Here is a 15921-nt window from a genome sequence, read left to right as displayed (position 1 = left end):
TCCCATCGTCTGCTCACCTTCCGATTGTCTTGGGCGCGAGAGCCGCTCACTCACGCTTGGCTGCCGCGAGGCTTGGGTCCCGAAGCCAGCGCCCGGGGCGGTGCCGAAGCTAAGCACTCCCACGGGCGTCCCGCGAGTCTCCAGGAAGTGCACTACTCCTTGCCCAGGCCCGTATGCCACCTCAGTCCAGGCGAAACCCTGAGTGGGGGCCTGGCTTTGACCAGAATGCTGCCCGTGAGGCGGCTCGGGGCCGCCGGGGATGAGGCGCCAGTGCAGGTTGGGCAGCGGCTGCCGATCTAGGAGCACCAGGGTGGGCTCACGCGCCACGAGCACCGCCACGTTGGAAAAGCCCGGCTGCGCGGTGAGCGCGAAGCTGCGGCTGAACGCGTCCACCGGGGGCAAGAGAGCGAAAAAGGGATTGTATGCGACGCCCCCGCGGGCCGCAGCCGCAGCCAGGAAAAGCACCTGCAGGCGGGCGGAGGAGCGCAGCACCAGGGGGCGCACTGGGTCCACCGCGAAGTGCAGCACGGCCCCAAGGCCCAGAGCCCGCGCCCCTTTGGCACCGCCCCCCCAGAAGTTCAGGCTGCCCAAACTGTCAGCAGCCACGTACACATGATCTCTGGGTCCCGGAGCCGCGGGCGCGAACGGGGGCACGGCGTAGACGCGGCCCCAGTAATCCTGGGGCAGCAGTTGTTCGGACACGTGGCCACAGGCCTTATCTCTCGCTTGCAGGCAACTGTGGCCAGCCAGCAGCGCGACGGGATGAGTGGCCACGACGCGGGTGCCTGACAGGTCACCTGCGCTCTGCACCTGCAGCGCCTGGAAGGGCTCAAGATGTACGAGGAGGGGCCGGCTGGCAGCATGCTCGACGCCATCCAGCAGGATGGGCACGGGAGGCGTGAGGCGCAGGCGCGTGGGCCTAGCGCCGGCTACCACCGCAAACTCCTTGTGCCGGTCGTGGGGCTGCAGCGACGGCGTCACCACCACGTAGCGAGTACCCAGCAGGCGGCGCGGAAGCGCTAGTGCCGTGTCTAGGGATGCGCGTCCACGTGCGTTCACCACTGTCACTCCCACCGGCCGAGACGCTGCTAAGCGCACCGCTCCGCCCGCTTCCCGCCGCGAGCCCTGCAGTTCCACGGCGCCGGGCAGCCGCACCAACGCAGTGATGCCTGGCAGCAGGCTCAGCGCGCGTCGAAAGGGCGGTCCCCCCACCGGATACGCCCTCACTTGCACAGCCGTCGGGGGCCCCTTCGGGGGTGGCGACACGTACAGCCGGAAGTTGGGCTTGTCGGCGCCCCCATTCTCCAAGAAAGCCGTGATGAAGTAACGGCCCTGGAAATCCACAACTGCAGCCGTTGGGCCTGAGAGTAAAGGAGGGAGTCAGCACAATGTTGGATTTGGCCGCCAAATACATCAGGTTCTAATCCTGACTGCCACTCACTAGCCATGTCAACTTGGGCAAGGTACCTGACCTCTTTGGGCCTTAGTTTCTTCATTTGTAAAAGGAGGTCTTGGCAGAGCTATGAAAATATTAGGGGAGATAATGTATGTAAAGGCCATGGAACAATATCCGGTAAATATTAACTTAAAGTAATGTTGCTTCCTTTGAACCATCTGCCGCAGAAAGGCCTGCTCAGCCCCCTTCCCACAACTGGTTCGGCCAATTCCCTGCCACAGAGTCTACGGAAATAGTCCCTGGTTTCAGCTGGCCAGGGCCCACGAAGCTCCACCATGGTCAATCTTCTGTTAACAGAACCATGTCAGGCAGCCCCAAACCCCAGCCAGCACAGCCAGTCCCCTGCTGCAGATCCAGACCAGCTCACCAGTTTTCTGCATCCCTCATGGATCACTTACCCCACAGGAAACCCAGGGCACCAAGGCACAGAAGGGCAGGTGTGAGGGCATCCATGGCCGGGGAGGGGGATGGACAGATATGAGTCAGTCGGTTCAGTCTCTCCTGCCAGTCTGCCTCCAAACCCTTGCACTGCAGCAGCAGAAGAGGGTACAAGGGGAATCCCAGAGAAGGGCTCAGGCTTCAGAGCCCAGGAAAAAAAGGCAAGGCTGGAGGTCTCACCTGCAGGAGCTGGACTGAGGCCACAGTGTGGGGACATTTATAGTCCCAGATGCCTGGGCCTGGCCCTCAGCATCCTCCCTGGGTCAACACCCGGATGTCCCCATCAGTACTGGCTCCGTTCTGACTTGGTGCCATCGATTGTAATGAGGTCTAATTATGTGGGTGGGAGCGGGGAGAAGGGGCAGATGGAGGAATAGAGGGGGAGGGACAGAGAAAAAAGGGGAGGGACAGATATGGGGAGGTGAATTAGGAAACCAAAGTGGGCAGAGCAAGAATACCATGGCTTCCAAGAAAAGAGGGACAGGACTCCTGAGCCTGCCAAGGACAGAGAGGCTTCAGGCTTGAACTTTTGGGGTCCTGGGAAGGAGGGGGCAGGAGCCTGGACTCCTAGATTCTGAGGAAGAAGGGGAATAGACACTGGACTTCTGTGTCTGAGGGAGGAGGGGACTGGGGACCTGAACTCCTAGGTGGCAGAAGTGGCAGAGAAAGTGACAGAGGCAAGAGAGGACACCATGTGCTGGATATAGAGGTCTGGAGGATAGGGGGTGGAGCTCCCCAAGGGAAGACAATGGCTTCCACGTGACTCCCCTCCTTCCAGAACGTCCTGAGCTGGAGGACAATGCAGTTGCACCCTCCATGGAGGATCCGGGAGGACGGACAAGGCTAGAACTCCAGACAAGGAAAGGCAAGGGACCTTGGGTACAGTTTCCAGCCCCTTCTCCCCCAGGTTCTGGGAGCCTGCAGCCCTAGCTCCCTTCTCCCCCCAGAATCCTTGCCTTTGGTAGGGAGTGTAGGGGGAGAATTCAGGAAGGAATTATCTCAATAGCTTCATTTCTCACCTGCTTGAGATCCTTCCCCTTCTCTTCAATACCAGGGGAGGAGGTGAAGGAAGGCTCCACCAAGGACACAGGGAACAGCGTTGGTGTGTAAAAGGGTGGACCTTTCAGGGAGTGTTTATTTCCTTCCAGCCTGAGGTAGGAAACATATGTGCTAGAGATGCAGCTGGGAGCTGGTTGCAGGGGGAGGGGGGCAGGCCTAAACCGCCAGGCTGAACTGGAACTCTTGGTCCCAGGAACCCAGGAGAGCCATAGAGAGTTCTATGTGGAGAAGGGTCAGCTTTGGCTCTACGAAGTTTCCATGAACCAGAGTGGGAGACTGAAGCCAGGGGCCCAGGACGGGGGAGATGCAGGGACCCAGGTGGTTGAGGCCAGAGCTAGAATGGAGTGGGTCGAAAAAGGAGGAAGAATAAGTGGGAAGGCTGCTCAGGAGGCTGAGTGGAGGTTGCCCTGAGAGGACCTGGGAAGAGGGGCAGGTTTGGGAAGAGGTTAAGGCCAATGAGGCATCCAGTGGATGTGAGACGCCTGGGGGCTGTCCAGGAAGCCGAGGGAAGCCAGGTTTAGGAGAGGGGCCAGCGCTGGGGACAGAGATGTGGGGGTCATCAGCAGAGAAGGAAAACGGAAGCTTGGGGCCATGTGGAGAGGTGACGCCCCAGAAGGAGGTGACCGCGGAAGCAGGAAGGGGATCAGTTCCCAGCCCTGGGGGCCACAGCATTTAGGATGAAGAGGAAGTTCCCAAAGATCTGACATTTTAACCAGAGGACTGGGGAGGGTTGAAGTGCACTCCAGGGGTTCCACAGAGTTGAAGCCAGAATATACCCAGAATAAAGTCCTTTGAAGTCTCACATTTTATACTCTCCATTCTTGCCAATTTTGCATTCACTTTCATCAGCCTATCCATGTGAGTTCTCATATAAAGATTTTCAAGTACTTACCAGTGGCACCCATTAACCTACCCTTGTGCAACCCCCCAACAGTGAAAATCTTCGAGTGAAAATGTAGGTCTAGATTCAGTCTGTGGCACTGAGCCTCCTGGCCAGTCTCCTGGTGCACTGGGGTGTCTGTCACCCAAGTTTTCAAGGCCCTTCATAGCCTGCCCACAGTGACCCCTTCCAGAGGCAGCCAAGCCTCCCACCCTGGCCTTGTTCTTTGCCATGTGTCCCTAGCCACCCTTCCCATCACAGACAGCTAGATCTTTCTAAAGTCCAAACCTGACCCAGTTCCTCCCCGGTGGCTCTCTAGTGCCTCTGGAAAGGAGTCACAGCTCCTCAGCATGGTGGCTGGCATCCACCCACTCCTTGGGCTCACTCATCACTACCCCCCCTTCTTCTGCCCTGTGCTCCAGCTACACAGAACTTCGGCCAGCTCTCTAAGAGTACAACCCTCTCTCCCTTTCTTGTGTTTTGCACACGATGTTCTCTCTTCTTGGGAGACCCTCTCTTCTCCTGGCTCTTTTTGTGTATTCCTCACGTACGCAGGGCCCAGTGCAAAATGAAAATGTGGAGTCCTTTGTTCAAAAATTGTTAAGAATTTTGTGATGGCGACAGCAGGGCGTTCAGCCAAGCACAGGGCCCTTCTAAATGTGAGGTGCTATGGGACTGCACAGGTCATACTGCTATGAAGCTGGCCCTGCATTCGGGAAATCATAGACTCTCCCCACCTCCTATGCCAGGCCCAGTAAGGAGCCCATTCTGGGCTCCCAAAGTCCCTTGGGTTTAGACAGGTCTTAATCAATCTTGCCTGTGCTGCCCCCATCCCGGCACTCTCCACCCTGGGATGCCACTGCCTGGTGAGGATGTATTTCCTCCACTGGACTGGAACTATGTGAAGGTGGGGTGTGGGGCTGTGTTGGTCACCACCGTGTCCCCGGCATCACCCTGTACAGGTCTGGGCAACACCAAGCACTGACCACCCATCCTTGCTTTTGTGAAGCATGACAGACACTAGGGAGGAATCAAAGGCAGAGGCCAGGCTCATGTTCAACCCGGAAGAGAAACATCCCTTTTCGGAGGATCCCTTTATCTGACTCTCCCATATATGTGCCCATGGACAGAGCTGTGAAAGCCTGGCATTAGCTCAGGCCCTGCAAGGAAGGGATCACAGACACCGAGACACTCGGGGCCTGCGTTAGATTAGCCGCACTCAGACACATAGGTTGAATGTGACAGCATGCAGACGGGGGAATGTCCTGGTATCAGGACTACAGTTACTTCGAGAAAACGCTCCAATAGCCTGGAACTTTGGTTTCAGGGAACCTGGTCTCAAAAATCTGCAAGGCATTCTGAAAGCCACACAGGGGGTGGGCCGCAGAAGGAGTAGTAGCCCTCCCTACGTTCAGGAAATTGGTGCACCCCGCCGGGCGGTGTTGGACAAGCTACATTTTAACTTTAAAGTCTAGATACATGTGACCATTTGACCATAGTAGTACTGTTCCTGCATGGTGCTGGGGGATAGTCCAGGCACCCTCTTGCGGAGGCAGAGGGGTCCATGCTAGAGGAACTAGCCTGCCTGCATGTATATTTTCCCACATTCCTTTCTTCCAAACTTGTAATTAGCTACTGCTTGGTGTGTGTCCCCTTCCAGGCCTGCATTTCCTCGTGTCCACATTCCCTCCAACCAGCCACAGCCTGTGCCTTGGAGAGCCGACGTCCACTGTCTGCTTGGTACCTGAACCTGGAAAAGGTTCTTAATTCCCACGCTTCCTCATCTAAGGGCTGGATCCTTGGTATCAGACACCAGGGCCCTACAGCTCTTCCTGCCAGTCTCTGCAGTCTTGCCTAAGAGCTAGGTTATTGGATAGGGTCCACATTGTCCTCCTCCATATAGGGGATAGAGGCCTCTGGTGAGGTAGCCTCAAGTCTCTCTCCAGTCCATCCACTTCAGGCCCCAACCTGATCTGGGTCAGCCCTCTGCCTGGACTACCACAGTGGCCCCTTCCCTGGGCTCCCTTCTTCACTTCTGTCCCCCGTGTGCAAATAGACCTACCACTGGAGCTTCCTGAAGATCAGGGGGCACGACTCTGTTCAAAACCTCCAACGGCTTCTCATATCACTTAGAAAATCTGGACTCTTCCCAGCAGTCTACAGGGTCCTGCATCATCTCCGCCTTCACACTTTCCAGCCTCAACACAGCATCCTTCCCTCACCCCACCTCAGCACCCACTTCAGTCCCTTTTATTCACCCTGCATCCCTCAGCCCCTACACTTCTGAACAGCATGTGCACGAGGTACCCTTTCCACCCCCTGTGTAGTTGACTCCAACCTGAGCATCCTTCAGATCTCAGCTGAGTAGTCACTTCCTCCAGGAAGCCTCTCTCAATCTCTCTTCTTGGGTCAGGTCTCCTGGTTATAGGGTCTCACAGTTCCCATGAATCGCTCCTGAAGGCTCCCCTCCCCGTCACCACAGCGGCTTTACACTTGCTTGTGTGATTATTTAACATTTGTTTCCCCACCAAATGGTGAGATATGTGAGGTCAGGACCTGTGCCTATATTTTCGCAGTACTGAATTCCCAGTACACTGCACGAGTAGGCACACACTAAATTGTTTAAATTTAAAAAAAGGGTTGAGGAACGGTGCGCTCTGGCTCCCCCTCATGCCAGCAACTGGTATTTTGTAGCTGGCACTAGATCTCCAATCTTCCCCCTCCCTAGGCCCCCCTTGGCCAAGACACCTGACGCTCCCTGCTGGCTTCACCTGACCTCAGCCACCGAGGGTAACAAACAAGGACCTCATTATGCTGCTGGAGGAGCTGCTCAGGAGTCAGATCAGGTCCCTGGGACTCAGGTTGTTCCCATGGCCAATGGAAGATCATTTTCAAAGCCTACACCCACCAAGAAAACTGTTAAAGAATCTAGGGTTCTCTCCCATGAGGACGAGGTCATGTGCACCAGGTCATGCGGATCGCCAGCCCAGTCTTGGGCCCTCTTCACCATGCCCCTCACACTAGCATCACTCCAGAGAACACTCAGAGGACTTAAGTCCTTCTCCCCCACCCCCATCTCTGCCTTTGGACCCACCACCACAGGTGGTCTGGGGCCAGAGAACACTATTCCTTTTACTGCCCATCTCATTCCTGGATCTCCAATGAGGCCTGGTGTTACCAAGGCCCAGGGTTTGGGCTTCCAAACCTCCAGGTCTGGTGCCTGAGAGGGACCTAGGGCAGCCCAAGACAGAGTGAGGACCAGCCTTGCAGAGACATAGATTGATCTGGACCAGGCCTTAGGCCCACAGAATCACAGGGTCTACACTCCCTAACTACACTTTCTTACCTCCTACTCTCAAATCAGCTGAATCTGGCACCTGCCCAACCAGCCCCCTGACACTGCTCTCACTGAGGTCACTGTGGCCTTGGTATCATTAAACACAATTGTCACTTGGGTCTGACTTGCCTGGTTTGCTTCACTCTGTCCCTCCATCTGCTGCTCCTGCTTAGTCTCTGTCAGGTTTTTCTCCCTGTCCCTTAAATATGGGAAGTCCCATAGGCTGTCTCATGACCCTGATGGTCTCCATTCCCCATTCCCCATCTCGGATGATAGAGCCTCTTTTCTGTTCCCAGCTCCAGCCTCAGACCAGGGTCCCGAGGTCTCCTGGCCGCCACCCCCGGATGTCCTCTGTCCCCACCCCCCACATTCACCAAGTCCCCCCCTGGCTTCAGCATCTTCCCCAAACCTGCACGTCCTTCCTGGTTCTGTATCAGGTGGCTCCACTGTCCCCTCCCCTGGCCAGAGCCCTGGGCCTCACCCTGGACACTTCCCTCCCCCACAAGCCCTTCAGCTCCATAACCCATCCATTCAGCTTCCTCTCTCACCTACCCCCTACTCTTTTCCCCCAGCCCTGCCCCACTCCAGCCTTGTCCTTACCCACCTGGGTGCCTGCCTTGGCTTCCCCCAGGCTCCCAGCTTCAGTCTTCCCCTCTGGTCCACCCTCCTCATGACAGCTGGAAAGATCTTCCTAAAGCCCAGTCCCTCCCTTGTCCCTCCTCTGCATAGATCCTCCATGGATCACCAATACTATCAGGCCAGTCTGATATCTTCAGCCTGGAGGTCCTGGACTCCGCTCACCTCTCCTGCCTTGTTTCTACCACAGTACCTCCACTGCCTGGCATTTACTAAGTCCTTGCTTGTGTTGGGCCCTGTGCTGGGAACAGCTTTCCCTTTCTTCTTGGCCTAATTATCTCCTTCGGAGGTCATGCTCAGATCTCATCTTTCCTCCAGGAAGCTTCCCTGACCACACCCTAGGCTGAGTCAGGCACCTTTCCTGGGCTCCCGTAATCTCCTAGGCTTCCCTCATCACCACATCTTGGATCACTCCAAACTGTCACTGTCTGAGAAGGGCTTGAGGCTGTCTAGGTCATGGCAGCATCATCCAGCACAGGGCATGCCCAGGGAGCACGCTCAGGGAATTCTGTTGACTGAATGGATGACCATCCTTAGCCTCATCCAGGAACCTCAGACAGAATGGAGCAGGGGTCTCTCCCCAGAGGAGGCATTCCCAACTCCAGACCCCTGCACAATCCCCCCCAAACCCCACAGACAGAGACAAGGGCAAGGGCCTAGGCCCAAGCTTAGAAAAATAGGACTTTCTTGTTGTGCCCCGGTGCCCCCGACACCCTCCCCATCAGAGTTTTAAAAACCGTGAGCAATTTGGTGAGTCTGAGGCCAGGTCCCACAGGGTGCCTGGGTCCTTCCACCCCTGGGGCCAGAAGGGCCGTAGAGGTGGGTGTGAGGCTAGGGTCCCGTGGGTTCGTGGCTGGGCCTCCAGGGCTCACAGTCCAGCTGGACCACGGTGTGGGCCCTGGGCACAGCAGGCTCAGGGGCAGGCGGGGCCGGTGTGGGGCCCAGGGCGCCGTTGGTCTGCGAACAAACGCTGCTGACAGGTGCAGGTGCCTTGGCCTTGCCGGGGGGCTGGCCGCCGTGCACCTTGTAGCGCATGAGCAGCACGAAGATGAAGACCAGTACCGAGGCCACGATGACTCCACCAAGGGCGATGATCATGGTGCCGCCCAGGAAGGGTGCGTGCGGGGCCCCACAGGGCCGCAGCGCCGGCTCAGTGGAGAAGCGGGAGCAGCCCACTGGCCGTGTGGCCGTCAGCCCGGTGGCGCCGTCCTCGTACACCGCTAGCACGCACAGGTCATAGGTGCGGCCAGATGCCAGGTCCGACAACAGGAAGGAGCGGCTGTCGGCGGGAATCATCCTGGAGGGACAGGCAGGCAGGGGTCAGGTCTCTGGCTGCCCGGCACCCACCCTGCACTCTACCCCAACCCTGCAGTCTGGCGAATCCTCCCCCCCCCCCCCCACACCAGTCTGCTGCTACCCGAGTTCCCTCTCACCACTGCTCAAATTCCCTTTCATCTGATACCCTTCAGCTGCCTGACTGATAACCTCTGGGTCATCTTATGCTCCTGGCGCCTGCTGCTCAAATCCCCCAGTTTAATCTCCCTCCAGCCCCAGTGCCCAGATTCCCTCCCAGGCTGCTGCCCACTGTTTCTCTGCTCTGCTGCCTCACTGGAGCCTCACTGCCCAACTTCCCTCCAGTCCCACCCCCCAGTCTCTCTCTACACCCTCGCTCAACTTCCCATCTTTCCCATCTGCCTCTCCTCCAGTCTGGGCCTGATTTCCCTTTTCCAACTGCCTGATTTTCCTCCAGCGTACAGCTAGAATTCTCTCATCTAACCACCCGATTCCCCCATGCTGCTGATGCCTGATTTCCTTCTAACCTGCCAATGAATGTCCCCCTAGCCCCATTGCCTTATTATTATTATTGTTGTATCTAGGGCCTGCTTTCCAGTGAGCCCTGTCAGCTGATTCCGTTTTCATGAAACTGATGTGCCTCAGTCATCACAGCTGATTTCTTTTTCTCCCTGTTGCCTTATTTCTTCCTCCAGCTCTGTCTCTTGATTCCCTTCTTATCTCTGTTGCCTGGTTCTTATTTATCCTTACCTTTCCCATTTCCTTTTATCCTTAGCACCCAACTCTACTTATTTCCTTTTGCAGCAGAGCACCCTGTGGGAGATTTAACTTGTTGTATAACCTGCTTTATTCCTCAACTGCTTTAATGAGGGAGTTACAGGGAACTCTGTGATTGTCTCTGAGAGGGTGGCTATCTAGAAGAGCACTTGTCTCATCCTTGCCAGGCAAAGTGGACAGGATTTGTGTGATTATCAGGCGTGGGGCCCTCCATGGAGCCCACTCTCCCTACATGGAGTGCTGCTGTCTGAGAAAAGGAACAGAATAGCTCACTAGATTTCCAGGACTGAAAGGGGAATCAATTGACGATCTCTTGAGATGTGGGCCCCTGGGGAAGGAAAGTGGACCCAGGAACTGGGTTTATAAGGTGCACGCCCCAGGCCCTGGGAAGCCCGATCCTCTACAGCCAGGCCTCAGGGACTGCACCCTTGGCCTAGCCTGGCAGCGGGAAGAGGGAAGCGTCCATAGCCATCCATGCAAGTTAGACTTGGGTGAGAAGTGTCAGCAGCATCTGTGTCAGAGCCACCACTACTGGCCACATGTGGCCACAGCAGATGTTCCAAATGCTCTCGGCTCGGGGGCAGAAGATGTACTGATCCACTACTTGGGGCTTATAAGCCCCAAGTTTTCTTCTACTGTTTGCAACAACTGAACAGAGACGGGAATCCCCAACGGTGGCAAAGTGAATGTTCCTGTTCACCTAGTAGGTGGAGCTTGAACTAGGTTTGATTTGATTTAGAAAATCAAAAATTGAGATGTCACATTAGAACACTAAACATGTGGAGTTCACACTGCACAAACCCAAAGCCTATTTAGCCTCCTCCCCCATTTTTCCTTTCAATCTGGCCTCAGTTCCTTTGCAGCAGGGCCCCCTCATTTCATTTTCCCCGTGAACTCTGTACCTTCCTGTTTGATCTCCTTTTCTTCTCACAGCACGGTTTGCATCTAGCCCTGTCATCTGGAAACAACTAGTTTTTCTTTATCTTTATATTTGATTTGTCTGTACCCCTCTACCTGGCTCCCCCCATTAACTTTGGACTCTTCTGGCCTGATTACTTTTTACCCTTGCTGCCTGATTTCTTTTTTACATCTGTTACTATTTACTTTTGCTGCCTGATTTCTTTTTATCACTGCTGCCAGATTTCTTTTACCTTCAGCCTCATTTCTCAGCTGTGCAGCAACCTGGGGTGTCAATGGATGTATTTCCAACCCTCCCCCCACCTCAGTCTGCCACCCAAGCTACCCACTGCCTGGACCCTGCACCTGTAGACGAGGATGTCATCGGCTGAGCTGTTGTACTGGATCTGGTACATGCGGATCCCCGGGATAGGCCGCTGATCTGGCCACTGGACAAGAGCAGCTGTGGCCCCATGCTCAGTCACCTGGACACCACGGTCCGTAGGGGGCGCAGTGTCAGCTGCCTTGGCGGAGGCGGAGGCAGAGGCAGAGGCAGCAGAGGGCGGGGTGAGGGCATCAGGATCCCCGTCCCGCGGGGGGTCACAACTGGTGCTGTTGGCTAGCTGGGGGGGTGGCGGGGGGCCCACGGTCAGCTCAACAGCAGCGGTGGCCTCACCAGCTGCATTGGCCGCAATGCAAGTGAAAATGCCACCATCGCCCGGCTCAGTGACCAGCAGCTCCAACGTCCCATTAGGGAAGGCACGAGCACGGCTCGAATTGCCCACCAGCCGGCCCTGGGGTGACACCCAACGCACACGGGGCTCAGGGTCCCCCACTGCCCGGCAGCGCAGGGCAGCTGGCCGACCTGCAGGCACTGCCAGCGGTGGCGAGCGGTGAGTCACCACAGGGGGCTCGCACACAAATTCCTCCTCGCCCACAGCCCAGAAGTAGCGGCCACCCAGAGCGGGTGGGGAGGCACAGGCCTCCAGGTCATCCTCCCTGGCCAGCCTCCGCAGCCACACCAGCTCGCAGTTGCAGTGGAGCGGGTTCCCACCGAAGGCCAGCACCAGGGCGGAGGCAGGTGAGCCTCGGGGCCTGGCTAGCAGCGGCAGGCGGGAGAAAAGTGGGTCGGGCGGGATGGTGGTCAGGCGATTGGAGGTCATGTCCAGCCGTGCCAACTTGTGCAGGCGGGAAAAGGCGCCAGCGGGCACAGAGGCCAGCAGGTTGTGGTCGAGGCCCAGTGTGTTGACATTGCCCAGGCGGCCCAAAGCCTCCCAGGGAAGCTGCTCCAGGTTGTTGTAGGAGAGGTCGAGATCCTCTAGTGTCTCGGCGCAGTCATCCAGGGCACCGGCCGCCAGGGCTGCCAGCTGGTTGTTGCTCAGGATGAGGTGGCGCAAGTTGACCAGGCCGCGCAGCTGACCCTCGCCCAGCGAGGTCAGCCGGTTCCCATCTAGGTGCAGGGCACGGAGGGCGCGCAGGTCGGCAAAGGCGCCGGCTGCCACGTGGCGGATGGTGTTACGCGACAAGCTCAGATGCAGCAGGCCGGTCATGTTCGCCAGGTCCCTGCGGCGCACGGCCGCGATGAAGTTGTCCGCCAGGCGCAGCTCGGCTGCCCGGCGGTCTAGTGAGGGTGGCACGAACAGAAGGCCTGCCCCCGGGCACAGCACGCTCAGGGGCAGGGACTGCGTCTGGCAGCGGCAGCGGCGGGGACACGGGCTGGGTGCGGCTGGCTGGGATGGAGACGAGGCGGGGGCCAGCGGCAGCAGGCAGAGGAGCAGTGGAAGGACGGCCATTTCGGGCAGGGCGGCCTACAGGGAAGAAGGGAGGCATTAGGGCGGGCTGCGGCCAGAAGAGGGGTGCCAGAGGGCATTAGGGTGGTCCAAGACCAGGAGAGAAGGTCACAGTGGGCTGAGAGCAAAAGAGTTGGGTCAAAGATGGTCAGAGAGAGGAGTGGGAGTGGTCAGACACATCGAAAGGCAGAAGAGATGGTCAAAGACTCAGAGGGATGTGTCATGGAGGGACACGGGGAGCAGAAATGGTCAGAGGAAAGGGAGGTAATTAGAGATGGTCAGAGACAGTTAGACAATGGTGGGGAGTGGGCAGAAGGGAAGCCAGAGTGTTTTAAATGTGGTCAAAGAGATGGCCAAAGCTGGCCAGAAGGAAGAAGTGGTCAGGGTGGTGGGAATGGCTACAAGTAGTCAAACATGACCAGAGAAGGGAGGTGGTTAGAGATGGTCAAGAAGATGAGAAGTGGACAAAGGAAGGCACATAGTCAGGGGTGGTGAGACCTAAGAGAGATGATCAGAGATGGTCAGAAATGGTCAAAAGCCAGAGAGGCAGTCAGAGAGAGGAGGAAAGGACAGACATGTCAGAAACAGCTGGAGATAAGGACAGCTGATTAGGAAGAGGAGTACGGGGAGAGGTCATCAGAGAGGAAAGGCAGCCAGAGATGTTAGAAATGATTAGGGAATTCCAGTACTCAAGAGAGACAGAGAGAAGAGAGGTGGTCGGTAAGGGCCAGAGATGGTTGGAATGGCCATAGACTGGCAGTCAGAGTAGGCAGTGGGCGGAGGGCAAGAGTGATGGCAAAAGATGGTCAGAGACAGGCAAACGCTTAGAGTGAGGGGTGGACAAGAGCGAGGAGCTGGTGAAAGATGATTAGAGAGAGGCACGACGGACAGAGATGTCAAAGGTGGTCACTGAGTGAAGCAGTAGACAGAGGTGGCCTGAGAGAGAAGCGGTGGACAGAAGTGTCAAAGATGATCGGAGCGAGGAGTGGTGAACAGAGATGGTCAGTGAGAGGAGCAGTGGCTAGGAGAGGTGTCTAGAGACAGATGAGACAGATGGTGGGAAGAAACTGGAGAACAGAGTGAGAGATCAGAGACCTGGAGGTGCCAACAACTGGGGAAGAGGTCACAGGGGCAATGCTGGTCGAATAAATGTCCAGAGAGGCACGGCAGGAGCTGGAGGCAAACCCTTGGTGGTGGTGGTAGGGTGTCTGTTTCCTGGGGAAACCCCAAGGGTGCCCAGGGGGACCTAGCCCTCACTTACCTCCACCCCCAGCCACAAAGTTCCTCCCAAGTCCCTCCCCCGCATGAGGGTCCCCCAATAGCCTTACCTGAGCTGGAAGCCCCCCCCCAGGGAGCAGAGTCCTCAGGCTCCAAGAGGTCAGGGGCTAGGTCTCTGGAGGGGGCACCTGGTCATCCCTTCTCTGTCCCCAAGGCCTCTGCAGAGGGACTGTGCTGTGTCTCAGCCAAGATCTGTGGCCATGGAGTCTGCAGACCTTGATACTTGGGGTCCTAGATCTCCAAATACACGGCTTCTAAGGGCCAATTTTAGAGACCCAGGCTCCAGTTTGGGTTGGTCAGAGCGAGTGTCTCCTAGCTCTGGTCTTGGGATGCTAAACAGCCAAATGAAGAGTCTAGGGTCTGAGTCTCAAGCCCAGTCCTGGAATCCAATACTTGGGTGCTGGGTTCAGATATTGGGGTGCTGAGTCAAGATTTGGAGGTCTAGAGACCTCCAATTTCAGCATTCGGGTTTGCAGCAAGGACTTCAGGCTCAAACTCAGGTTTAGGCCCCTTGGAATACCGGGGTTCAGATCTTGGAATTTGAGGCCTAAATCTCAGAGTTCAGGTCCCAAATAGCGGGTTCCAGAGTATAGGTATGGGAATCTGATCCCAGATTCAAGGTCCCAGGCACAGAATTCAGAGTTCAGCTTCAGATTTGGGGTTTTAGATGCAAAGTCTTGAGGTTCAGACTCCAAAATTTGGGGTCCATATTCCAAGTCTTGGGGTTCCAGAGACTGAAGTTGAGATTCCAGCCCCAGATATTAGGTGTTCAGGCTCCAGGTCTTGGGGTCCCAGCCCCAGATCAGGGTCTCAGGCTCAGGTTTCCAGATCTCTGGATCCGATCTCGGGGTGCAGGCCCCCCGATGTCGGGGTGCCGGCCCTGGGTTTGGGGCAGCGTGGTCCAGGCTTGCTTCCCGGGCTGCGGCGGGGACTGACCCGGAGGGAGGGGGGCGGATGCGGTGGGGAGGGCGGCAAGGCAGCCCCGGGGGCCGGGGTGGGGCGAGGCCTGGGCGAGGACAGACGGACAGACTGGGACACGCGGGGTGGAGGCACTGCAGCGCAGGTGGGGGCGCAGGGGGGAGGGGCCGCGTTCAGAGACCCCTCCCCCGCCGGGGCCGGGGCGGGGGCCGGGCGGGGGCCGGGCAGGCAAGCCGGGTCCGGGCGCTCCCGCGGCCTCCTCGCCGGGAACCTAGGGCCTCGCGCGCGCCCGCGCTTAAAGGCGCAGGCCCTGCGCGTGCCCGCGCTTAAAGGTGTAGGCAGCCCCCTCTCTCAAAGGCGCGCCTCCAGCCCCACTTCCCATGGAGTCGCCCTGGCGTTGCTTGGGAGCAAGAAAAAAATCCTTGGATACAGAGAGACACAGAGAGAGACACAGAGACTGAGACAAAGAGACACACAGATTGAGAGAGACAGAGACAAAAAGATAAGCAGGCTTAGACTGAGAGACAGGAGTACAATGAGAGAGGCAGATAGAGAGATGGAAGGATACAATATTCAAAGAGAGAGGGAAATACACAGAGACAGTGAAATAGATAAGGACAAGACAGAGACAGACAAAGACAGAGACATAGAAAAAGTCAAAGAGACAGAGACATGGGTGGGTGGAGGGGGTAGGTGGGAGGGGGTAGCAGATACTGAACTGGGGCAACTCAACTGTGAAGATGGGTTATGTGTATGTGTGTGTGTGTGTGTGTGTGTGTGTGTGTGTGTCCAGTTCTTATTCATAGCCCCGGATATGCCTTACATCCCAAAGCCTCGGGCCCCCCAAGCCTCTCTCCTGTCCCCTTGTCTCAGCACCACCTCCCTGGGATGCCCTTTCCTGGGTGGCATTTCCTTACTTGGACCCTGTTCAGCAACAAGCCTGATCTTTCAGGCCAGAGAAGAAACTGCTCCTTCCCAAGCCTCCTTGCCCTGGCTGCAAGGGGAAAACTTGGCTCCCCTACCTTGTGCCCTCTGGAGTTATAGCTTAGACCTAAAGACACACTGGGCAGATATCCCATGGAGGAAGAAAAAGATAGGAAATGGGACAGAGGCAGGGGGCTGGACAGGTTGACCCAGAAAAGTGTGTCCACTGCCTTCCCCT

The 15921-nt window shown here is 57.0% G+C and overlaps 2 protein-coding genes across 2 annotated transcripts in view; both read right to left on the bottom strand.

Moving 5' to 3' along the window:
- LOC125152562 (IgGFc-binding protein-like) overlaps positions 1–1909 on the bottom strand; it is a 31810-nt gene extending 29901 nt beyond the window's left edge. The window contains exons 1-2 of the mRNA XM_047834641.1: positions 1855–1909; positions 18–1361 (exon numbers count right to left, since the gene is read on the bottom strand). Coding sequence (XP_047690597.1) covers positions 18–1361; positions 1855–1909 — 1399 coding nt within the window. The remainder of the gene's footprint in view (positions 1–17; positions 1362–1854) is intronic.
- A 6565-nt stretch (positions 1910–8474) lies between these two features.
- LRFN3 (leucine rich repeat and fibronectin type III domain containing 3) lies at positions 8475–15029 on the bottom strand. The gene is made up of 3 exons (XM_047836796.1): positions 13892–15029; positions 11140–12581; positions 8475–9103 (listed from the first exon to the last, which is right to left on the bottom strand). Exons 2-3 carry the CDS (start codon positions 12564–12566, stop codon positions 8638–8640), a joined length of 1893 nt encoding a protein of 630 aa, XP_047692752.1. The 5' UTR covers positions 12567–12581; positions 13892–15029; the 3' UTR covers positions 8475–8637.
- Positions 15030–15921: the final 892 nt, after the last annotated feature.

This window comes from Prionailurus viverrinus, chromosome E2 (assembly GCF_022837055.1).
Source record: "Prionailurus viverrinus isolate Anna chromosome E2, UM_Priviv_1.0, whole genome shotgun sequence".
NCBI lineage: Eukaryota > Metazoa > Chordata > Mammalia > Carnivora > Felidae > Prionailurus > Prionailurus viverrinus.
This window is presented reverse-complemented; position numbering and strand designations above follow the sequence as displayed.